This window comes from Blennius ocellaris, assembly GCF_963422515.1.
Source record: "Blennius ocellaris genome assembly, chromosome: 5".
NCBI lineage: Eukaryota > Metazoa > Chordata > Actinopteri > Blenniiformes > Blenniidae > Blennius > Blennius ocellaris.
The window spans coordinates 22,726,034-22,751,087 of NC_137654.1; the positions used below are offsets into that span (position 1 = coordinate 22,726,034).

The window sequence follows — 25,054 nt, forward strand, 5'->3', positions numbered from 1 at the left end:
AGTCAGTCTCTCCAACGGTCCATGAATAGTGCCACTGAGCTGGAGACAATTGGAGAGGTAAGTCAAAGGGATTGGCCAAAAGAGGGCTGCTTGGCGGCGGTGCGTCCCCAAGGTGAGCAGGGACAGATGGGGCGCAGAGGGTGGAGTTGTGGGGTTGCAGGTCAAGTGGGGGCCACCTGGCTGGAGGAGACAGATGAAGTCTGGGTTTTGGAGACCGTAGTCGTGGTCTCGTCGTCACCAAACGGGTTCCTTCCACAGCACACTGTGGTGATCATGCAGTTCCTGAACTTCAAGGCACAGAGGAAAAGGTCACAATCACAGTTAGGATGGTTTCATTCAGAAAGTAGAGGAAGATGCTTTTAGTTAAAAGAACCAGGAAGATTCTGTTACAAGTGAGCAGAAACATATTTCTTCCATACAAGTTATAAAGAAAAAGAAGAAAACCCTGATAATATCATAAAATCAGGATTTTTTTTTTTTTAAACATACCTGTCTGTTTAGCAGGATGTAAATGACTGGGTTGTACAGAGCAGACGTCTTGGCGAAGAAGGCCGGCAGAGTCATGAACACCGGTCCAAACTGGATTCCCTGATTGGCAAAGATGTACCAGGCCACGGTAGCGTAGGGCACCCAGCACACCAGGAAGGATATCACCATGACAATGACCATGCGTGTCACCTCCCGCTCTGCTCGCTGGGTGGTTTCAGACTCCTGCTGCTGAGCTGCAGCCTGAGCGCAAACATATTCGCTTGATTATCATCACAAAGAAATGAAAGACAAACCAACGCGGGAAGGCAAACGATCAAACACCAAAGTGACTTGGGCTGAAAAACACTCTTTGATTTTTCCATTTTTAATCAATTAGAAAAAACCACCACCTGAAATAAAGTAAAATATATAGTAGGATTATCTAATTTTGAGAGGTTTTGTTTCTCATCAAGCACAGCCATGCTCTCTTGAGTGTATTAGTGTAAAGTCCCAGGTTTCACATGTTCCCCTCGTCCAACGTGTCAGAATAGTTCGGAACGAGGCCATAAATTAGTCTCACATAAGTGAAACCTCTTGATGAAACTTAAACAACTAATTTCGTTTACTTTTCCCCCCATCAGACTAACTTAAGCCAACGAAGACTCGTGTTGCCATGGTAACTGCGGGTGATCCCTGCTGACCCCTGGACTAACTAACAATAAAAATCAGGAAATGTATCTCTTCAAGCTTGATTTAAAAAAAAAAAAAATTTGTGTGGAGAGAATAGTGATGAGAGGATTATTAATTGTTATGGGTCTATGATGCAGAGTCTTTGTGGAAGGAGAAGGAACAGATCGATCTTCTCTTATTATCCTCCAATAAGAAGAGAAGAAAAGAGCTCATGTTTATAAAGGCTTTTAAAGCCATTTCCTACCAGGGAAAATCTAAAATATCTTGAGCTTGTTTTCACCAGGTACAGTTTAGCCCAGACATTTAGTTTATGACTGCATGGTAGCTTAGTAGTCTGCACTCTCACCTCAGAGCGAGAATGTTGAGGCTTTGAGTCTCGGTAGGGCCTTCAAATGTTCTCCTTGTGTGCGTGTTGATTTTCTACCACAGTCCAAAAACATACATTGAAAGATAATCGGTGCCCCTAAATTGCACGTAGGTGTGAATGAGTGTGCGTTTGACTCTCTGTATAGCCAGTGGCAGCAGGGTGTACCCTGCTTTCACCTTTTTTTTTTTTTTATTATGACACATTACTTCATAATTTAAGACTCTTTATCGATCTTTAGGAAAACGTCTTCTCTTCTCAGAGATGATAGTGGAAGGTCACCTCTCAGAATGCACATAAACAGGAGCCACAAACTAGACCATAGTCTTGACAGTAGAAATATTTCTGCTACTTTTAGCTCCTTTGTTGTGTCTCACACGTCACTGACTTGCTATATTTGCTGTATGATTGTGAGCCGGTAGTGTAAATGAGCTCGGATGAAAGTGTTATCATACAGCGCCAGCTTTCTAAAAAAAAATACTATATCTGCTTTAAATTAAATTTTTATCATCACTTTAACTGTGTACGATAGCTCTTCCATTATAAATGTTGCTATACAATTATTAACGAGGGCATCAGGATGACACAGCGAGGAGTCAGACTGCCCTTTCGCCAAAGGACTATAAGCTGCCATGTTGGCAATGATCTGACCTCCCGAAGTGTCCTTGAGCCACTAAATCCCTTAAATCTCCAGAGACAGTGATTCTCTGTACTCCACGAAAAAAAGTCTTTACTCAGATAAACAATGTATGAAAATACCTATCATTAACATTGCATTGAAAGTGGGGTTCCTACCGCTCGCACAGTGCAGAGCAGGCGACCGTAGCAGAAGAAGATGATGAAGAGGGGGATGCAGAAATGGAGGACAAACATATATATGACAAATGAGGCGTTGTTGATCTCAGGCTTGGGAGTGTAGTAGTCAATCCCACAGGAACACTGCATTCCCTCCGGGATATACCTGCGTCCACACACAAGGATAATTGAGGTGTTTTTTTTCATGAAGATAATCAAACACAGTATTTGATACAAACTGTTTGTAGGCAATAAAAAAAAACAAAAAACAATCTCCAAGGTCGAAAGCTTCACTGAGTATTTCTTTTTGTTGTTTTTTTTTTTTAATGGTTTCAAAGCTTGACGGTGTAGACAGTGAAACATACAGTACCGGGACCATCCCAACAGAGGCGGAGTAGCACAGGTCAGGGCCATGACCCACGTGAACGCCAGGCCAGCAATGGCATGTTTCTCCCCAAAGCGGAAGTTAGTCATTGGCTTACAGACCACAACGTAGCGCTCAATAGCCAACACCACCAGAGACCAGAGAGCAATCTCTCCTGGGTATAAAACAAGGCATCGTGTAAGAAAAAAAAAAAAAACCCCACATATGAATGAAAAAGTCAAGACTCCATGTAAATTTCAACGTGATCCTTTTGGTCTCTTACCTCCCAACGTGGCAAAGAATCCTTCGATATTGCAGCCGGCGACCCCTAAGATGAAATATCCGTGCAGAGCGGTGTAGAGAGTGACCGTGAAGCCCCCCACCACCATGAAGAGGTCGGCCACCGCCAGGTTGAGCAGGACGTAGTTCAGAGGGGTCCTCAGCTTTTTGTGCTTGACGGTGACATAGAGGGTGAGGAAGTTAATGGGGAAGGCAGTGATGATGAGGAACAGCATGTAGGCAGCCAGGAGAGAGTACTTCCAGGGCTCAGCCAGGTAGTACTGAGGGTACTCGAACGGGCTGCGCACCAACCCCGTCTTGTTCGACATGGGGACATAAAAGTTGGGTCCCTCTGTGCCATTCATGGCTGCACTTGTCGATGTCTTTTCTTCCTCCGAGACCTCGACAGGGTGTGGGGGGTGGGGTGGGGTGGGTGGGTAAGTCTGTGCTTCTCTTTTTAGAATAGAAATACTGTCAGGAAGCCTTGTTGTGCCGAGGAATTGAAAGAGAGGGTGAAAAGACGGGCAGTGGGATGGCGCTTGTAGAAATAAGATGTTCTCCGCGTCCCCCCCCCACCCCGAAGGAGGTGCAGCACCTTTTAAGAGGCTGGTCGGATTAAGGAGGCGCGAGGAGCAAAGTGCTAGCGGAGATGGAATTAAGATGCTCAATCTGAGAGTGTCTGTCACACACAAAGCACCACAAGCAAAAAACTCCAGAAATAGATGTGGAGGATGTTAAGCATTTTCAAGGTGAGAGGTTACCCCCGTGGTTAACCGAACCCTGTCATTACTGTCAGGTGCTTCAGTGCTATTCTACAATAAGATGAGGGCGTAGGAGGGAGAGCGGAGAAGCGGGTGCGTGATTTGAATACTTAAGGGTGGACAAACTCCAAATTACATTTCTTGTGCAATCCAACTTATTTGCATATATAAAAGCGTAATTTCTTACTGTTCTCATAACGTCGAGCACGACTGCTCGGTTGATGCTTAATCAGAAATAGTGACGCATACTGATCATGACATGTCTTCTTTAGTTGAGTCTCAGATCGCTTCATAAACACTCATAGTAAAAAAAGTAGTGTTTGTATTGTTAAAAAAAAAACATTTATACAGCCATTTGAAATACCAAAATAGTTTATTCAAAATCATTCTTCAAACTATATAAAAGACATTCGTGACTCAAAAGATGTCATATCAAACATACAGCACAGCTGCACTATAGAAGCTGAAGGACGTGCACATCTTGGTGTATCCATCATAACATTACAGACAAACATAATTTATTTTATGAAAATAGTGTTTTTAAATAAATGTGGGGTTTATTTTCGCTTTAGACTCTGTGTACCCACGTTGGATCTAAAGCCACTGACAGCCCGAGGTAATCTGATGCTAATAATCCAGTTGGGTTGATAAGCTGATGCTGCACTTTTCTTTCCCGCTATAATGACCAACGCACAAACACTTGTCGTATTACTTCAGCCACTCATCCATGAAAAAACAAAGAGCTGCTCTTGAAAGGGAGCTCCAATTACACATTCACGCTGCGGAATACACAAAGCATATTACAGGGACAACTTGTTTAAAATGCAAATATGAATGCAGTGACACAACAAGAGAAAATCAATGGTCAGATGAAAATGCAAAAGACAAAAGACTAGCTGGAGGGAACAAAATATGAAATGTTTAAAATAGATGCTCCAGTTTTAAGTGGATCAGTTTGGTTCGTCGATCGGTCTGCGACAATAAGGACAACAGTTGTGCTGAAGCACCAGGAGTTCATAATCTTCGCTGTGGAACATCTGCAAGAAAATAAAATGACTGACAGTTAGAACATTTGAATCATATGTGATCTCTACACAAGGAAAAAATAAAAAATAAATAAATATCTTGTGCCAGAGGAAGCAGACTATTGTCCAAACCCTGTGCGTTCTAGCTGCTGTACCTTGAAGCAGGTGGGGCACATGGTGATGCTCACATCAGGCAGCAGGGAGCGGAAGTATTCCCATTTGAGTGGCCGGGGCCAGCGTTTGATCAGGACGTCCCTCCTGCTCATGGAGCGCAGCACCGAGCGGCTCACCTTGACTGGGACGAAGATCGAACCTCCCTGCTGCTCGGACACACACACACGCACACACACACACACAAACCAACACATTCACATTCTATTACGGACTCTGTCCTTCTCACCCGCTCCAGCTGGTGCGCACATACGGCAGAATATTAATCACCTCATCTAAACTGTCCTTTTCTTCTTACCTCAAAGCTCATTTTGGCTGTGAATGGGTCTTCCTCTGCATCCTCCAACCCGTCGTTCAACCTCAGGGTCTGTGTCTCTAAACATTTTTTGTTAGAAACAAATAACCCAACCAAACACATAGAGATGTTTGACGAATGTCACTGCATCGTGTTTGTTATGACATGTTTCCTGAGTGTTATTTCAGAAGCAGGAAAACCCCTTCTGTAAAGCATCCTTGTAAGACTATTCAGAGGCAAAGTGTTCAAAATCAGTCGTGGCTGTCATTCACATCACAGCTATGGAAGAACAGAGCAGACCTCGGTGCCCTTGAGTGTCTGCTGGCTAATGCAGGTTAATCCCGGCACCAGGGCTGTGGCTACGGCTCTCACAGGGTTAGTGTCATTAAGATGAGACAGGAGAGCCTCACTAACCCTATTAGCTCAAGAGCTAAGATGACTTAGTTCTGACAGCTTACCCACAAGCACAGAATCAAGGCCAATGCAGACTAAACAGCTTCTTAGAACTGTCAGAAGGCGCAGGAGAGCCATGTGCTTCTTTGAAGACGTGTGCAGTGTTGAAGCCAGAATAGAAACTCGCAGGACAAGCGGAGTCGCGACTTAATAATTCATGTGAATAATCTGTTACATTTGGGTGTGTGTTAGGTGAGGGGCTGTTGCACACTGCGCGCGATCAAAGGATACCTCCCTTGTCGAATTGTAGCGACTGTGCCTCCTTCTGGTCCCTGTCAGGAACCTCCAGGTCAATGAGAGAAAGCGCCTCCTCGTCATTGATGCCTTCCTCCAGGTAGAACTGGACCAGCGGCAGAACCTCTGCACGGAATGAGGCGCGTGTCAACAAACCATGGCGTCCTGCATGATAAATACTGCACATGGCGCGTTCCCGTGCCACTGACCATATGATGACGCTGAATAGATAAAAGGCTGCCGGCAGTTGATGCACATGCTGCCCAGATTGTTCAGCAGCGGGTTGTTGGTGGAGCAGCGGTAACACATCATGCTCTCAATCAGGTCCTGCAGGAAAACGCATTAGGCTTGAACCTATTGCTCATTCGGTGTCTGGAGATCTGATCAAAAAAATTCTGTTTGTCTCTTTTTTTAAGTTAACATACTCCTGAACCAAACAACAAATGTGCAAAACTTTAAAATTGTATTTTCTTTAGCTTTTGAGATAAAGAAGTTATTGGACGGTGACAGAATCTGAAAAAATAAAAATCCCATAAATACTTTCCTACTATTTATAATACTTTGTTTGACATTTCCTGTGGGAATGTGAGGAGAAAAATAACAGACTTTATTATCGGGGGGGGGGTTTTCTGTCCAAAGCTGATAGTTTCGTGATTCGGTCAGCAGATGTGCTGATACTGGGAACATGACCTGCCTTGACTTGAATTACGATTTTATAATGTGAATGGAAAATACTTGGATATACAGTAGGTTAAACAATGCAACTTTGCACCCAAAGAGATCAAACGTTTTTTTGTGGGACTGTTTGAAGTTCAATATTGATCTTGGCATTTTCAGTTATTAAAATTTTCATATGAATATTTAACAATATTTCCAAACTACTTAAAGAGATATATTGAAACAACTCCATACTAGTATCTATCATATCACCGAGTTCTTGCCAACACTCGGCCCTCATTTTCTGGAATCGTTTGGCAGGTTTAAGTTTCTCGGTGTGGTTGTGGTTAAAACTCTTGCCTCACAGCTGAAATATCTCCAGTTCAAGTCTGTTTGGGGTTGAGAACCTGTGTGGTTGGTCGTTTTTCCATTGTGTCAGTGTGGATTTTCTCTGGGTGCTCTGGTTTCATCTGACTGTAAAATTGCCCATAGGAGTGAGTGTGTGTGATTATCTGTGTGTGTTTGGCCCTGCGATGGACTGGCAACTTGCCAAGGGTGAACCCTGCCGTTGTCTACAGTCAGCTGAGATCAGGCTCCAGTGAGTATAATATCATCAAATTAGTATCTAAAGAAGATTTTACATCCACCCCCTATCACACAGTCACGCCTGAGTGCAATTTAGAATGAATAAATACCCTCAAACACACATTTCTGGATTGTGGGAGGAAACAAAAAGACCATGCATCACAGGAAGTACATCATGAAGCCCCACCGAGTTCAACACTCACCTCACTGTCGTGGAAGGGTTTGGATCGAATTGTGAGGCTGCCCAGCTCTATGCAGTCCTGGAAGCGTGAGGGAATGTGCAGCTCCAGGAGCTTCTCGTAGCAATACCGAGCTAGCTTGAACGCGCCAAGTTTTCGACTCTGCTTGGCTAAAGCGTACAATGTGTTTCTGATAGTCAGGTCAAGGCAAATTAATTAGGAGGCAGAATCTGCACAGGGATATTGATTTCCGGATATGTTGTTCAATACAATGTGTGTGTGGGGGGGGGGGGGGGGGGAATCCCACTCCAATGCATTTATAAATACTGGTACATTAATATACATTCCCTCATTGCTGTTAATGAACAGAATTGTGCAAAGCCAACGTTGGCTGAATGCCTTGAAAGTAATACCTTGGTTAGTTTGTGTGTGGGCTTTTGTGTTTGTGAGCTGAGGAAATAGTTGCTTATTTGTATTTATGTAGACTCAGAATGTTAGGAGAGCAGCTATGAGAGTGGCAATCACGGGTCAATGAGTTGCAGCTGCAAAAGCTCCACTCTGGCTCTTCTCCATCACCTAAAACTCGACGCTATTTCTCTGCTTTCCTCACCACTCGACGACTCTCCAGCTCCTCCTACACACCCAATTCTCTTTCGTGGCTGGAACTTTTCATAAAAATATGTCCTCCTGTTTTGTCATTTTTCAAGTAGACTTTTTTTTTTTTCTCGATACTTTGTGTTGAAGAGTTGAAAACATATTCCCCAAAGTTAAGTCTGTAAATCAAAAGTTGTTGGAATATATGCGTTTGGCCACAGATGATCCCAGCTGCTTACTCTCACTTCCTCCTTCAAAAGCTGAGCTTTCCTTCCCCAAACCAGCTTCCACTGTGAGCGTAGCCTGTATGATCATGGCGGTGTAGGGTGTCGTGTGTATTGGTCCAAATAAAAGTGTAGTGGTCGTGTGGTTATATGAAGGCACAGAGTTCAGCAATCAAAGCTATTGTTCAGAAAATGTCCCTCTTACTGGCATCAACTCCTCCTCTCGTTTCCCATTTCCTTTCTCTCAGTTGCAGCATAGTTTCTGTAGCGCCACCAAAACTTCCGTCCCCCCCCCCTGCTTCTGTCCCTTATCAACCACTTTATCTTCACTGCTGCTGCCAGTCTTGATTTTAGAAGAGCCTGTCTGTTGTGGAGAGTTTTCGAGACGTATAATCTTAGATTTCAAGTATAATTGTCTGATATTTAATACAACATGATGGCTCTTTTTTTTTTTTTCTTTCCACAAATATTAGGATACACTTTAGAAATGCCTGGTGGTATATCCTTGGTGAGGTTGTTCAGGAGAAACCTGCAGATGTTGAAGAGCGTCTCCGGCATGTGGGAACTGAAAGGCTCATCCTGAAGATGAAATAAAAAAAAAAAAGAAATAAAAAAGAGAGATGGAAATTGGGGGGGGGATTATAGAAGAGAAACATCAGATAACAATTCTAAATGGTCCATTTCTCCCACTTCCCTTCTTAATTTTTTTTTCATCTTTTAACCTGGTCTAATAGCAGCTTAACTCCTCGCTGTGCCTCATTCCTCCTCACAAAGGGAAAAGGAATTTTCTAAAGCAATCACTAACAGCACTTTATCCCTGATGTTGATAGTTCAAATCTATAGCGCCTGTCTCGGAGGGTTAAAGTGAGATATAAAGGTTTCCTGCTCTGGACTGGCTCACAGTGATGCCGCTCTGCAGCAGGGGTGTGACCATAGCAAAGTAAAAAGCTGAAAAAACAAACAAGAGGAACGCTGACACAGCCCAGGTCACTCTAAGGGTTCTCACAAGCAGAAATTGCCTATTTGTAAGTAGGTTAGGGCTGAGGGTTTGGCGTAGACCAGTGATGAAGTGGTTATCTTGTTCAATTAGGCAGCTGGTTACCATGGTAATAGGGGTCACAAAGGTTTCAGGACTGATAAATGGTAATGGTGGTGTCTTCAAGCTGATCTTTCCCTTCAATGAATTGTAAGCCAAATTGAATCCCGACCGTTCCCTCTATTGTTCACGTTACCGAGCGCCTTCTGTGCATATATTCAATTCACTTTCAAATTAAATACTGCACGTACGAGCTTGCGAAGTCAGAGCATCATTCTCATTAAATTCACAAGAAATTTAAGTACGAAGGTTGTTTTGCGAGAAATGCGGTGGACAAACAACAGAAATATTGTTTGTATTCAAACAAAAAATGCGAGCACAGAGGAGGCACTGTGTCAAGGAAGAAGCTATTTCAGCCTGACAGCCAATCAAATGGCTGCCTGATCAATTCCCAGGCCTCCCCAGAGTTCAGTCTGGTGTAGCTGTACGAGATTAGCGCTGACAAAGGATCATGTTCTCACCGTGTAACGCTGAATGGAGCGATAGACATGGTAGAGCTCAGCCAGATGCTGGAAACGCTCAAACTTTTTAAGCATTTCATCCTTCTGCTCTTCACTTTCTAGTTCAGAAAAACAGAGGTGCAGCAAAAGGGTCACAAACATGAACACGCCAAACTATATGGTGCAGTTCGAATTGTGTTTAGGCACAATGAAGATGCATCCCACCTCTCGCAATATCCAGACACTGCATAGACAGCATCCAATAATAGTACCCCGCGTCGTTGAACCGGTTTTCCACCACGGCATTGTGGGTAAGCTGCTCCAGGACTTTCACGGCTTCATTTTGAAGACCAGCTTTGTGAAAAGCTAAAGGGTTGCAGGACAAGAACAGTGATCAAAGAACTGATATTCTGCAAAGTAAAAGTAATTCAAGAGTTTAGGGTGCACAAATAAACAAATGAAAATGAAGGTGACTATGCAAAAATGGAAAACATCTCGAATGCAAGTTGAAAAAAACTGTATTGTATCTGGTGTCATTGCTAATCTGTAACACATTCAATCATTTTGTGCCAAAGCACATCAAAGATGTAAGGTCAGAAAGTCAACAGTTAACTTAAAACTTAGAAAATATGTATTTCTTCACAAAGGAGATGACTGTAATCTCAGCAAGCGACATGTTTTGCTTCTATCTCCAGTAATCTGGTCAATAATGTTTAAATCATAAAATCTATTAGAGGACCACCAAAGGCCCATGAAGAGCATTGACGGCTGTTGAATTTTCCTTATTTTTTTTAAGCTTCTTTAATTTAAAGATAGTTTTGACTGGCTAACACGCTTCTTGGGTTCATCCATTTAAAAGACATTTTGAATAACCATCTGATTTATGGATTCAATTCATTTCTGTTAATCCATTGTGGGAACAAATGAGCTTCATCTGAGTCACCCAAAATCTGTAGCACACCCATTTATCTGAGTGAGGCCATATTAACGTCTCTGGAATTGTTATTGATAAGTACAAAAGTAACAGTGAAGTGAACGGGAGAAAAACCAGAACAATCATTACTAACACAATACTAATTCCCCGCTTGACTAAAATACACACAATCAGCAAAACGAACGACCATAAGCAGGATGATGTACAATCAGGCCTGTTCAGTCATGTAGTCTGTGTCGAGACAGGCAGAGGAAGATTATGTAGAAGAGGAAATATGCCTGCTGAGATCATAATTATAAATCTATGAGCTGATTATAACTATGGTTACAGTTGGTAATCATCATCAGAGCTGCTTGTAGTACTGGTGATTAGAGGCAAGCATGCATGTCATTCAGTTAACAGGCAGCCCCGCGCTGTCCTGCTCTGCTCCAGCAAAGAGGATCATGCTGTACTGTGGATACAGAGAATCTTAAGGTAGAAACATGCCCAGAGCTCGTTTGAGCTTCGTCACATCTGTGTAATCACTGGCTGCTATTTTACACTTTAGTGTTCTCTAAAATAATGTGTGAAACCACTCATTTTAGAAGAGAATATGGCTGCATACATTATATCCAACCGTCAACCACGGCATTATGACCACTGACAGTTGAAGTTAAAAAAAAACATGGACGTAGGTGGGATATATTATGCAGACCGTGGACATTTTGTGCTCGAATTTGATGTTGAAAGGAGAAAAGAATTGGCTGTTTGAGCAAATTTGACACGGGCCAATTTGTGAAGGCCATACAAGTGGCTCGGTGACTCTCCGAAAGTACAGCTCTCGCGTGGTGTTCCCAATCTGCAGTGATCAGTGGCTATCAAAAGTCGTCCCAGGAATGAAAGCGGTGAACTGGCACCAGGGTCAGAGATGAGCAATGCTCACTGGTGCATGTGGTGAGATGGAGGCTCCACTTTGAAACTCACAGGCCAGATACCGCAGCACGCGTTCACAAAAATTGGATGGGGGCAGCACGGCCTCGATCGCACGTCATGATGCTGGTGGTCTTAATGTTATGGGTGACTGGTATATATGTACATTGACAACCCGGATAAAGCCAACTCACCTTTCTGTGCCTCCTCAAAGCGATCGTTTTCAGCCAACCACTGAGCATAAGGCACGAAGATGTTGTTCTTGAACTGGGGGTGCTTCTCCGCCAGTGAGAAGGCCTGAGAAAATTACCATCCAGAAAAACAGAGGACATTTTAAAAATAACCCAAAGTATGCAACCCGGCTCACTTTAGAATTTGGTCTCACAGGTTGTAATACGTCAGGAACAATGATGAACTGCCCCAGGCAATTAAGGTTCACTTGATTAGGCCACTACAAGGTACTACATATTTTAGAGAAACATGTTACTCCAACCAAAATATTCCGACAACATTATTAATTAGTTGAGAACAAAGAAAATGTATGAGCTAAGTTGATTTCATGCTCAATTAGAAGTACAACTTCAGCTTTTATGCAGCTTGAATGACAGGGTATAAAGAGCTGCTGCGGTGCCCTATGGACACATATTTGCCTGTCATAGTGACTAATTAAGCTAAATGTCCTGTGGCAAAATTCGGGCCAAGAAACACAGTCCGGTCATACCATATAGTAAAAGGGAGAAGTGTGTGCGTGTGCATGTGTGTGTCCCAGGCCCGTGGGTCCAAAGTACTTTAAAGCACTACTTTGCTTTAGAGAGGTGCAGGAGCAGTGAATAGCATCCATATGGTCCATGCAGTAACTCAGTCTGTGCTGTTGTCTTGGTGTCCACCTCCCCCAGTGAGACACATAAAGCAGTTCAGCTCAACCTCTGTCGCCCTCCTCTTTCTTCTTTTCTCTCTCTCAAAGGATTAAATAAATATTCCACGAACACTTCGTCAGACGCTACAGCACAACCATGTGATTGTGATTTGATGTTCTGTTTTTGGCTCTGCTTTCAGCAGCATGCAAATCGCAGTGTGCATCTTGGTAACGCCTTTAACTCGATTATAGACTGCAGATGGATTAAAGAAATGCAATATTTTCTTCATGTCTGAGAAGCGTGATCCATTCTGATGGAGGATTGATTGGAACCAGAATGGAGCTTTAAGCCGATACTCTTTGGGTGCAGCAGAGTGAGTTGAGCTTCTCACTCCTTAATCATCATGTGGGCATGGATACAGAGAAATCCAAAGCTAGATGATTAGCTCTGGAGTGTGTGTGGTTTCAGTTTGGCAGCGTATAGGGAAATGAAGTACACATAATGTCTTATTCTGTACATTCGACGATGAACAAATGTGGTAAAACTATTTCAGACAAAGGGAACAAACCCCAATAATTAAGTAGTTTATCTTGTGGTTCTTGTCTACCACAGCGGTTTCTAAATATGGCCCTGTATGATTCACATCATATTTATGTGATTGTCTCACGGCTTGCTATATATAACTTATGAGGAGCAGAGCAGGTGTGCACAAATGTGTCGGACCTCCTCCCAGTGTCGGGTTTCTACATGCAGGTGCACCAGCGCCTTCAAGTCCCCCATCTTGGAATAGGTCTCTGAGGCATAGCCATGGTGCTTCAGCCTCTTGAAGTGGAGGGCACACTTTGCCAGCGGTTCGCGTTCAGCTTTGTCCAATTTACGGGCAATGTCGATCAGCCTGTGAGAGAGAGAGAGAGAGAGAGAGAGAGAAAGGAGACGGGAATGAGCACTCGGAGAAGGCAAGGGTAGGGGGGAAAAAAAAAAAAAAAAAAAAGAAGCTCAAACAAGCTGGGTGTCTGCTGTATCACACTCTGCTCATGACCCCAGAAAGAATGTGAATCAGTCAGGGTCACAAGCTGAATCTGATTCAGGTTAAATAGCGCTGACTGTGTACAAGTACAGTGCGAGTTACACTGACACACAGGTAGCGCCACGGGAGGCTGACACCATGCAGACAGTGGGTCAGATGGTGTCAGCAGGGAGTTCTGACATGACCACGGAAAATGAGTTTGCTTGGTTTTCAACAAAGCCGATATTTTCACTGGACTTGTCTGAGTGGCACATAATGGTGAGATCAGCATGAGCGATACTCCATGTTTCTCGCCGTTACAGCTTTCCCTTAGCAGGTTTGACATCTTAAATGCTTAGCGTATGCAACACTTGAGCGAGATTTTTTGCAAGGCTTGCATATATTACAGCCACAACAGAGTTGTTCTACATTCTGCCACCTGTTTCACTGAAGTGTAATGCATCAAATGTGTCAGACTGCATTTTTTAATAAAACTTAATAAAACCAATTCAAGTTTACAGGACAATATTTAAAGAGGAAAGCAATGGAAGCCAGCCTTTGTGTTTTATCCAAAAATGGAAGGGGATGACAAGTAGGCTTTGCACAGATGCTTTAGGGAGATCATCACTGCTAAAAGTGGATTATAGGAATTATCACTTTAAGAAGTACCAGCAGAAGTATACAGATCACCTGCAATCTATTACACTCGAATAGTCTCTACAAGAGGGGCCATATTTCTATCCATCAAGGGTGGGGCCACTTTCTAGCGGTGAATTTTCTGCAGCGACTCGCTTTCTAGAGCTTCTTCTATTCTGCCGTTTTTACAAAGATTCCTCGTTGGAGACCGTGTCAAAACTCAGAATTACAATAGTTTCACATGTGAGCCATTTTCTAGATTTTGCGACAGAAAAGGTTAAACAGGTGAAATTGCATATCAAAGGGAAGTCGTTTGTTCTGGAAAATGAGTGACACCTACATGTCAGCCCAGCCGTGCTCGCCTATAATGTCTATGGCTTTGAGGTGTTCTCCTGCTGACAGGTACATCTCTGCTGCTGCCCGCGGCTCCTTGCTGCTTTTAGCCCAGTCTGCCTGCTTGGTCATCAGGATCCGGGAGCTCTTCGGGTCTGTTGCCCCAACAAACTCCTGTAAAGCAGGGGAAGTGGTTAGAAATGTGGCGATCGAGCGTCACATCTCATCATGGCCGACAAGAATATTATGTCGATGGAACAGCCGAGATGAGCTGTCCAGTTCAGGCAAACGGAACCACATGGGTCAGGTCTGAGACAGCAGGAAGAGAGTCACACAAACAGCGGGCCCTGAAAAGGTCTTTCCCTCCAGTGTCCATCCTACCTAAAACAAACAGCCTGTGGGACCAGATGGCCACACAGCCACATAAATATACAGCAGCCACATCAAACACACATACAATCTGATACTCAAGCATACACAAATACACATCAATGAGTCATGACTGTGTCATCCGCTCCCACAAAGTGAATATAATGCTGATGATCAAAAGTTTCCCCCCACCACGTGTAAACATAATAAAGCATGACTTTGTCTAGGCTCCAAATGACCCCGTCATCAAAGTGTTGGCGTAAGGGCAGACACCCACTTTATTTCTCCCCGTTCGTGCTCCATTTCCAACTATAACTTTGAATGTAAACTATACTTGTGTTGTGCAAGGTATGTGAGCAGACGCGCGCCATGTGTGTACTGATCAGATGATGTATGTGGAGATTCCGGTGATATATGAGGAGATGAAAGACAGACGGGATGGGGGGGCTGTCTGAGAGCAGTGCAGGGCCCCAATTTGGCATAACTGCACACGATGAAGAAAAACACATGTTCTGAACCCCTAAAACATGCAAAACTTTGTCTGTATTGATGGTAATGTGTGTCCTGTGTGCCTGTGGGTTTGTCAATCATTTTTTTTATCACCTTGGCATGATCGAACATGCGCAGGTCAGTGTACATGCTCAGGGCTCTGGATTCGTGGCCAGTACGTTTGTAGAGCTTGGCTGCCTCGTGGAATTTCCTCTGGTAGGCATAGACGTCTGCCAGGAACAGCTCATTGTCGTTCTCACCCCGCTTCTTCCTCTCCTGCAAAATCAGACAACACAAACAAGGACATGTGTGCAGGGATAAACAGTCACACACATTTATACACTTATACACAACGGTTTTGCCAGCACACACATTTTCCAGGAACAGGAGAGGCTGATTAGATGCAATGGCACTCACTGTTTAAACCCAAACAGAATACTTGTCTACAACAAGATAAGGTAAGAAATAGTTTTTTTATTAGCCTATTGATTATTTCTTTTCCATATTCTTTCCTTAAGAAATGCTGATTGTCAAAGATGGACCCAAGCCAATGCAAAGGCATAAGACAGCAGACAACAGATCATTTCAAACAGGTTGGTCACCGTCCAGCAAGCACATTGTAAAGGATAAAGGCTTGTGCTTGTGTTTAAATGTTTCCTTACATATGTGTGGACCGAGCCTGACATGGTGAGCCGGGACACGTGCTCCTCCCTTTTTTAATGATTAGAAGTTTAGCCAAGAAATAAAAGGTTCGCAGTTAAATATGTAACGACAATAATAACTGTGCTTTGGCTCTTTGATTATGTCAGCGTTGGCAGTTGCCAGAATTGAAATAAGCTCACAAAACATGCGAAATTTGGATTCACACACAATACAGAAGGGGTTTCTTTGTTCCATGTTCGAGGAGTAAATATTACCTCAATGCTGTTGATGAGTTCCAGGTAACGCAAGTCTCGTATTCTAATGAAGGCCTGAAAGTGGTTAAATAAACATAAGGTTTAGTCACTGTTTTTATTTGCATTATCAATTTCTTAGAAATTCATAAAACATTTTTATACGAGTTTATCTAACTCGGGGTTGGGCGGCTGGAGTCCATCCCAGCTGAATATAGGCGAAGGCCGGGTGCAGCCGGGACAGGTCGCCAGTCCATCACACGGCACAGACGATCACACGCGCCCACATTCACACAACAGGCAATTTAGAATCATCAATTAGCCTCAATTATCAAGGACATGGCGCTATTGTCCATTTGGGTGATGACAACTAATTTGCGGTGAGTGGTTTGCAAATAATAATTAAACAAGTGAGGCAACCAAACAACAAAATTTTTGCTCATCGCAGTAAAACTACTCAATTATGTAAGATGATGCGTTATTAAGGACAAGATGTGACAGGCCTTCTTTGCTGTGTCAAAGTCGAGTCCTTCCAGGGCTTCTGTGGCCAAATCCCTCCAGTCACTGTCTGTCACACCAAGACAGGCGATCTGGTAGGCCTCCTTATACATCTTCCTCTCCAGATACTGGTACATAGGCGCCGACTGTTCAAGGCAGCAACAAGCAAATAAAACCATCATCCTCTTACAATGTGAAATGCTAAATACTCTTTGGATCAACTACCATTTACAAAACGAAGCCTTTTTTTTTCCCCCCTTTACCAACCTGAGGCACCTCAACTGCAGACATGGAGTAGGCATGAAGACAGAATATCTTGGAGCCATTGTAACCGACCATAAAGCCTTGCATCTTCTGCTGGTGAACCGGAAAGTTGCTCGCTTTAATGTTAAGGTAGCCATTCCCGGAGAAGCACAGCATGTCCTCACACTGGGTGTTCCAGGCCACGCTGTTGGCATTAGGCTCCTACAGAGAAGCCAGAAGAAGGTACAGGAAAAATAAGGTCTAGAGGTGACTGTTGAACACAGGCCAGCCAGTAGTGGAAGTAAATACATTCCTGTACACACTGCAAATAATTAAACCCACATGCATGTTACTATTTTTCTCCACTCCACTGCGCCTCACTACCCACTGACCTGAAAGAGCAGCTCTTTGCTGTTAATGTCATAGACCAGAAGAGTGTTGTGCTCGTCCACCACAGCCAGTTTATTGCGGGAGGCACTCATGTCCAGGCAGCGCACTGACGTTGACAGCTTCAGCAGGGTGATGGGAAATGGGTTGTCAACAAATATCTTCAGGATCTACATCAAAAAATGTAAACCAGCAGAACAAAGTGAGGATAAAGAGGAGGTAGTGATGATAAACTCATTCCTGTAAACTTCAGGTATGGCTCCAGAGATTACAAAAACAACGGAAATGTTATTTTTCCCTTGAGTTACATAAAACTGTGAAACTACCATGTGTTTTACATTTATTGCACTTAAATATCTGAAGCCTTTTTTGCTGTCTTCTCTAATATTTAGTCTAATAAGTTGTGAAAATGCAGTATCTCGTTTTTTTACTTTTGTATGAGATCAGATGCTTTTCTTATATTTTGAACCAGACAGAAGCCATAACTATTACACCCATCTTCTATACAGCTTTATCCAGTCCAGAATTGCAGGATGGTGAAGCTGATCCCAGCTGACTATGGAGAAGACATGACACACCCTGAACACCCTCCATGCCATCAGAGCAAATACAGCCAAACAAACAGCCATACACACTCACGTTCACACCTATGGGCAATTTAGGGTCATCAATTAACCTCGGATGTATATTTTTGGACTGTGGGAAACAAAACACACCCACACACAGGGATATTTACCCACAACTTTCCCGCTATTAAATGTGCTAAGAGTGTTAAAAGTGCTAACCACAACACTACTATTAACTTTGAAAGTTATGATTGCAGTGATAAGCGACAAAACAATCACTTTGACAATGATATCTTGATTATTTGAAACATCTATTTCTTTCAACACGTAGTCCCATTTGAACACGGATACATTTTCCTTCCATTCCTCGGGCCATGAGTTTGATGATTTCTAATGTGTGCTTAATGTGTTTTGCATTTTCCTGAAATACTCACAGCGCCGTTCTTCAACCCTACAAGCAGACCCTCTCGGCCTGGCGGGCCACCGATCACTTTGATGTAGCGAATTAGAGATTCCATCACCCATTCTTTCTCCCTGACACTGGTGAAGGATAGACACTGGAGCCTCTTCTCCTGCATGAACGCAGCGACAAGAAAGGTGAAACCACAACTCCACATAACACATGAAAGACTGAGTGGTTCAGTACGGAGGAACGCTTTTATTCTCAATGGCTCACAGTTTGTTAATCACTTCCTTTACTTTATTTAAACACGCTCATAAATGTCTAAATAGACCTCACCACAGTTTTATTTAAAATGCTGTAACATCAGTTCGACAGTTTTGTGATTTGACAAAGACATCCGACCGCCACATGAGCACAGCCCATTTACATTGCCGAAGAAGTTGTCTGAGGCATGAAACATGAGTCTGCCCAATAGAGAGATCTGAAGCACTTCTCTGTCACAGACGGGCAGATTTAAAAGGATATAGCCTCAGTGTTATGGCTGCTCCTCCTCCCTACCAGACTCTGTCAAACACAGACGAGAAGCAGAGAAGAACCCCGAGAGACACCCACTGGTTCAGCAGACTGCGGCCTTTTCCCTTTATTTAACTGTCTTAATGTATCTGGTGTGAAGAGGGTTGAGAGGGAGAAAAAGACAGGGCCTGCAGAGCATATGCACAGCTGGAGCGTTCGGCATGTAAGGGAGAAACATCTGGGGAAGCAACAAGTCCCTTTCTTGGCAGCTGATGCTCGTAGTAAATTACTGATCATTGATCGGCCCTCCTTTCATATTAGTAGTGGCGCTCGAATGTCAAGTGTACAATAATGTAATTTCTAAAAAGCAATATTTTCACTAAAGGTCAGAATAACTTAGAAATCGGAGTTGCGTAACGAAAGGAAAACTGTGCGCTTCATCACAAATTAAGCCAAATCAGAACAGGACTTGGCAACATGGCTTAAAGAACATACGAGAAATATTCAGCTATTATGAGTACTTTGGAGTATAAGTACTACTAAAAAACGAGTGCTGATGCTCCCTGTGAAGCATTAGGACCGAAAACCAATTCAGCTGTTTTAAATTCTTCTGACCTGGCAGAGAATGATGTGCTGGGAGCAAACTACCAGCAGGTTGCATTCAAACTTCCTGTTGATCTTCTCCTTGATGCGGTAGTGCATGTCAGTGGAGTCGTCGGAGTAGAGCTCATAGATGAGGATCTTCTCAGGTAGCTGGATGGCGAGACGGTTTCTATAGATGGCAATCTTCTTCACCAGCTCACGACACTTGATCCTCACTACAATAACGGGGGGGATGAGAATGAGAAATAGACATGAGAGGAGACTGGGGAGAGTTTAATTATCCCAGCAGATGAATTGATCAAGTATTTCGACAGTCGTGCTTTTCTCAGACTTTTTTTCCCAACCATCGCTCATGAAATTACTTCAAACTAAATTGTGATCAGGCCTCTCTCGCAATCTCCAGCAGAGAACGGTGATGGCGTTTCACTCGAATGATGTAAAAGTTGGATGTAACATGACATGACTGCCGAGACTGAGATTGCTTTGGAAAATAAATAAATAAATCACACATGTATTTAGTTTAAGACTCCATATGAAAGTGGCCTGGATCTGATTTGAAAAGGAAAATCGAATTTGTGTCAGAAATTTTTTTTGATACGAGTCACATATGGGCTCAAAAAATATCAGAATTGGGATACTGGTACTTTTTGCCTGCAGTGTGAATGAAGCTTATGACACATTCAACATGTTACCTGCAGAAGCGGAGCAGTATCTTTAAATTATAAACGCCAGCAAAAAGCGCACCTTTTTGCTCAGTGATGAGGTGCTGGACGATGACATCAGTCATGCTGTCTCGATAAGCGTAGCGATCCTTGTAGAGGCCGTGAACTGTGCTGAAGATAAGTTGGTAGCAGGCGATGGTCCCATCCTGGCAGCCCAGCACCTAGATAGGAAACAACAATGTCGCAGTACATCCTATTAACACCTCTAAGAAAAGACTGTGAGAGTGGGAAAATGTCCCTGTTGTTAAAGCATCTACACCTCAGAACCGAGAGAATCTGCCAGCAACCAATTGTTTTGTGTGCGCCTCATCACTTTTAGTTAAATATAGTGAAATGAAGCGCTGTAAAGGTGCGACTGCAAATCAAATACTTTGTGGAGTTAAAGAAGCACTGTGCTGTCACGTCAAGACGGGGTATTGAAAGCACACAGACACTGTGAATGATAGGTGTGGGTCGAAGCTTTTAGTGCTTTGCTTTAAAATATTGGACCCGTCGAACATTGTGACATGTTCTATAATTCAAGAGGTTTGCAGGCGAATGGCCCTACAAGCTGCGGACCCACCACAAAGTTGGAGTCGGGCTTCACTCGACACGTCCACACCCAGGCATCCTGCTCTCCAATGGTTCCTAACCGCACGCCGTCTTTTGTGTAGAGTGACGCCTGTTTATCAGAGCCTCCCATGACTATATACTCGCCCTTGGAGAAATAGCTGATGCAACAAGGGTCATAGGTGAGGGTCCTGTCTTTTCCAATCTAAGGAAGACAAAGAGAAACATGGAAATTAAAATGAGAATAAAACAAGTATGTCTCGTCTTTCCTGTCCGGGGGCCTGAGCCAACACTTCCCACTGTCTGGGCTGACACACTTCAAAGTGCTCAGCACATCCAACCATCCCTTTGAGTGTTTGATGAAAAGACAGACAAAGAAGAGTTTCTCCAACTTAAATAGCCTCTATTGTATCAGTGTTCAAAGTCCATCATATCAGGTCACCCAATTCTGTACATCTGTTTCTCGTCACTCCGGATAAAAGCTTCCATGACAATTCAGAGTTATGTTCTTTCATTGTGAACAATTCCTGGTGTTGTAATCAAAACAGAATGTTCATTTTAACAGATAAATTGGTCGATGACAATATACAAGCCTCAGGCATAACGGCAGCGTAATGAACAGTGCATATTTATCTATAATTACGGTAGTGCCCACAGGGAATTTAGGAGGAAGGAAGGAACACTGAGGGCACCATTAAAGCATAGTGGGATCACGTCCAATGTACTGTTATGGTTTCTATAGACCCTGACAGCCTGATTACAACAGGAAACACAGATCTTACACTAAGTAAAGTGTTTCCAATTTTATATATTCCCAACAAACAGTATGCTGTTTAGCCACAGCAAGTTGTGGCACATAGAGGTTGACAGTGTTTCAAAATGTAATAAGTCTTCTGGTTTTCCCCACAAAAGGAAAGTGATAGTGAAAGGAGTTGCAAAAACAACACTCAGTATATCGATATAGTAAAACCATCACAGTGTCTGTGCTTAGAAACAGCTTATAGTACTTTAAGGGTTGTGTTGGGGGCGGGAGGAGGTTGGTGGGGAGGGGGTGGGGGAGGAGATCACAGACTTGATATTCACCTGCTTTCCACTGAGCTGATAAAAGGAGAGTTTCTGGCCCCAGTCTGCCACAGCCAGAATGTCATTGTGCTCATCCCTGTGAAAATATAACAAGAGGACTTCAGGCGAAAGAACTCATCACAACAGTCTCTGCTGACGGGGATTTTGGTTGAAGTGCTGATGACGGTAAAAAAGAAGAGTAGCCAGGCTTTAACAAGGACAACATAATAAGCTATTTTCTCCCTGCTAATGATGCAAAGCTTTATAGTCATTTTATCCTGACTCGTTTTAATTGTGAATCTTAAGCTCCGGTGATGAGAGAAATTTACCGAAGACTTTGTTGACACCCAAAACTTAGAGTCGCTTGCAGTGCGAGGAGCTCTGGTCTCTTGTCGACCTCAAGCTTTGACCTGGAGGTGATTATATGAGGCAACCCAGTGGTATATCTATTGTCCCTGGTCAGTGCCACCTTCATCCTATCACCTGCTGCTTTCAGCTTTTTTTTTTTCCCCACCTCCTAACATAACCTGTTCAGTGATTTGCTGTCGCAGCTCGAGCTGTACTCCTCATTTTGGCTGCAGGGGGATTCAGAGAGCAGAGACAACTGCTCCAAGGCATCATAATGCTGTCCCTCGCTATAAGACTTGAACCACTCGCTGGTTGGCCACTGCCACCTGCTGGCCACCCACATATTACTCAACAATAACATGCAAATGAGTGTACCTTCATAGCATTGACAGACAGCACAAGATTGAATGTGGCAGTGTGAAGTAATAAAAGCAATTTATTGGTACAGATAAGATCGATTCTATATTTTTCTCTATTATGCTTCAGTAATTACAAGTTACTAACTTAGACGGATTCCAGGCTATGGACCAAATAGGAGAGGAGGAGCCTCCCGGACGCTCTATTTTGACCTTCTCCTCTCCGTTCTTGTTCCGGATGCTCACCACCCCATTCATCATGCCAAGGGCAAGGTATTGCCCGTCGTTTGTCCACCTGCAAAGAAATAAAACAGTACAGCAACAATGCACCACGTCTACTTCTGCCACTGTGTCAAGAGGTTACAGCTGAAAGTCTTTGCTTACCCACAGCATGTTATTTTGCTGCTCACTTTGTGTTTATTCACAGATTTTTGCTCTGGAGACCAGAGACCTAAAAATATGAAGAGTTCAGTCACGATCACCGTTCGTCGTGTTCGATAGCTCCTAAAATATATACAATGTATTATGTATATGTTTTTAAATGTCAAGCTTGACTCTTGATTTACTCACCAAAGTCACCAGAAGAGCAGGAAGCCAGCTGGTGATTGACAGGGTTGTAGGCCACACACTGGATAGAGTCATTGTGACTACAGATACACAAATTCAAGAAAATGTTGATGCATGACGACAGGAGAAATTATACTATTAAATGTGTAACAATAGAGCAACACTCACGTATACTTTAAAATTCCCTCCAATTTAGAAGTCCAGATGATGATGCTTTTGTCTGCTGACCCCGAGGCAAACCTTTTACCTAAAGATAAATGCACTTACTACAAGAAAAAAAATAACTGGTACAGGAGGTGTACAGTGCAAAGAGATAACATGTCAAGTACCATCTTTGGCATAGGCAACACAGTATACGATGTCTTTGTGTCCCTTTAAAGGATGAATAATGGCTCCATCTGCTGCATCGTATACCTGCAACAAAAGAATTACGAGAGTTCTAAAACTAATAAAAACAATTAGAATGATATTAGAATATTTTACTTGAGGTAACCGTAAAGAAGATTTACCAGCACACGAAGCCCTGCAGCAATTATGATTTGGGTTCCATCTGGCTTGAAGGCAATATCGTACACACTGTAAAAGAAGATTGGATATGTATTAAACTGTGTTTTTGAAATTGAACTGGAAGTTCGTGGCTGGAACTGGAAGTTTGAAGTCTGAGACTCCTGCCTCTATAATGTCTGCAGTGAGTGGATTCAGTCATAAAATCAAACAGCACATGAAATACTTCCTGTGTCATTCTAAAAAAACAAAACTCTAATATATTGGACTTCTTAAAATACTGCTCAGAAAAGTAAATATTTCTGAAATAAAAATGCAAAGCTACAAGGCATACTTCATCACTATTGTGTTGCAAGGATCCACACAGGACAAAAATAGAGTAATAAGTTCCTGCTACTCTAATGTCTTTTTCCAGAGCTGAATTGTAGATTTGGGGAAATTTCACCATCAATATGAGAGAGAACATCTAAAAGTCTGATTCCTAAAAAAATTGGACCGTATTTTATAACCATAATAACCCATTGGTATTAAATAAATCGAAAAAAGTAGCCCACGTATCTATATGATATTGGATGAGCTGAAGAAAAGTCTCCAATTTACAAGTTACAAAGTCATATCTTAAGATCCGCTTAGTTGACTTAGTTTTTAGACGCTTTCAGGCTGAAATCTCAGATTTAACGTTTCACGATTTAACTAACTTCGTACATAAAAAGACAGAGAGTCCCGAAATTATTTGATAAATAAATAAAAGCATTACCCATTTAGATTCTCATCATTATAGGGACAATATGCTAAAAAAAAGAAAGTGTAGAAGAAAAAACCCAACAACAACACGAAATGACGCAGACTGTATTGATACAAGTGTGTTGAATATCTTGTACAATCTTATTTTAGCTGGACTTTTTTTGTAGAAATGGTTTATTCATTGCCCATACCAAAACCAAAAGGTAGCTAGCTAGCTTAACATTCCGTTAACTCCGTAGAAGACTATAAAATAACACTGACATACAGCGTTATTTTAAAGCCCCGTATTCTGCCGGATATCATAAATGAGCAATATATACCCCCGCTTTACTGTCACTGTCAGGGACACTGCTCCTGCTCCTGTTGCTGCGATGCTAATGCTACTTAGCCGGCTAACACAAGTTTACATAGCAACCACCGTTACTAACCACCCAGCATCGGGGCTCGATTAGAACTTTAGCTATAATAATCAAATATCTTACCATTGTTCTCGAATAGTCTCTTTCCATGCAAGTACAGCTCTCATTTCCAGCTTTAAATAGGAACCCAGCTGCAGTGTTTTTCTGTGGATCAACAGGTTGTTTCTTCTCTTTTCATTGCAGAAGCTGTTGTCAGTATGGGTGAGATCTACCGATCTGCGAACAAGGAGCGCCGCCATTTCTCTCTCAACACAGGAAGTCACGTGGTTATTATACAGGAAGTAAAGCTTCGTTTTTATTCCTTTTCTTTAAAAATTAATTTATATAAAGCATTACAAAACAAATAAAGGAATAGCACGACTACACAGTCATTAATATAAAAAATACATCTTCTTTGTATGCCAAATCTCTGTAGAGATAGTTATGTCACTCAGGCGGAAGATAGTCTTCATCTGATGTTGATGAATAAA

At 42.7% G+C, this 25,054-nt stretch overlaps 2 protein-coding genes across 2 annotated transcripts; both read right to left on the bottom strand.

Annotated features, from left to right (window-relative positions):
• Nucleotides 1-161: 161 nt before the first annotated feature.
• exorh (extra-ocular rhodopsin) lies at nt 162-3,325 on the bottom strand (the record flags this gene model as incomplete). The annotated part of the gene is made up of 5 exons (XM_080496652.1): nt 162-287; nt 490-729; nt 2,318-2,483; nt 2,688-2,856; nt 2,965-3,325. The coding sequence occupies 5 exons, from the start codon at nt 3,323-3,325 to the stop codon at nt 162-164; spliced, it is 1,062 nt and encodes a 353-aa protein (XP_080352778.1).
• An 805-nt stretch (nt 3,326-4,130) lies between these two features.
• On the bottom strand, nt 4,131-24,773 carry ift122 (intraflagellar transport 122 homolog (Chlamydomonas)). Its single transcript, XM_080495979.1, has 29 exons — nt 24,648-24,773; nt 23,427-23,493; nt 23,247-23,331; nt 23,086-23,164; nt 22,921-22,997; nt 22,735-22,801; nt 22,499-22,645; nt 21,668-21,743; nt 20,598-20,789; nt 20,058-20,196; nt 19,326-19,528; nt 18,229-18,366; nt 17,234-17,398; nt 16,866-17,063; nt 16,604-16,744; nt 16,125-16,178; nt 15,322-15,483; nt 14,357-14,523; nt 13,098-13,269; nt 11,712-11,814; nt 9,900-10,040; nt 9,696-9,793; nt 8,617-8,717; nt 7,345-7,510; nt 6,109-6,226; nt 5,897-6,025; nt 5,216-5,292; nt 4,902-5,066; nt 4,131-4,758 (listed from the first exon to the last, which is right to left on the bottom strand). Exons 1-29 carry the CDS (start codon nt 24,689-24,691, stop codon nt 4,672-4,674), a joined length of 3,558 nt encoding a protein of 1,185 aa, XP_080352105.1. The 5' UTR covers nt 24,692-24,773; the 3' UTR covers nt 4,131-4,671.
• Nucleotides 24,774-25,054: the final 281 nt, after the last annotated feature.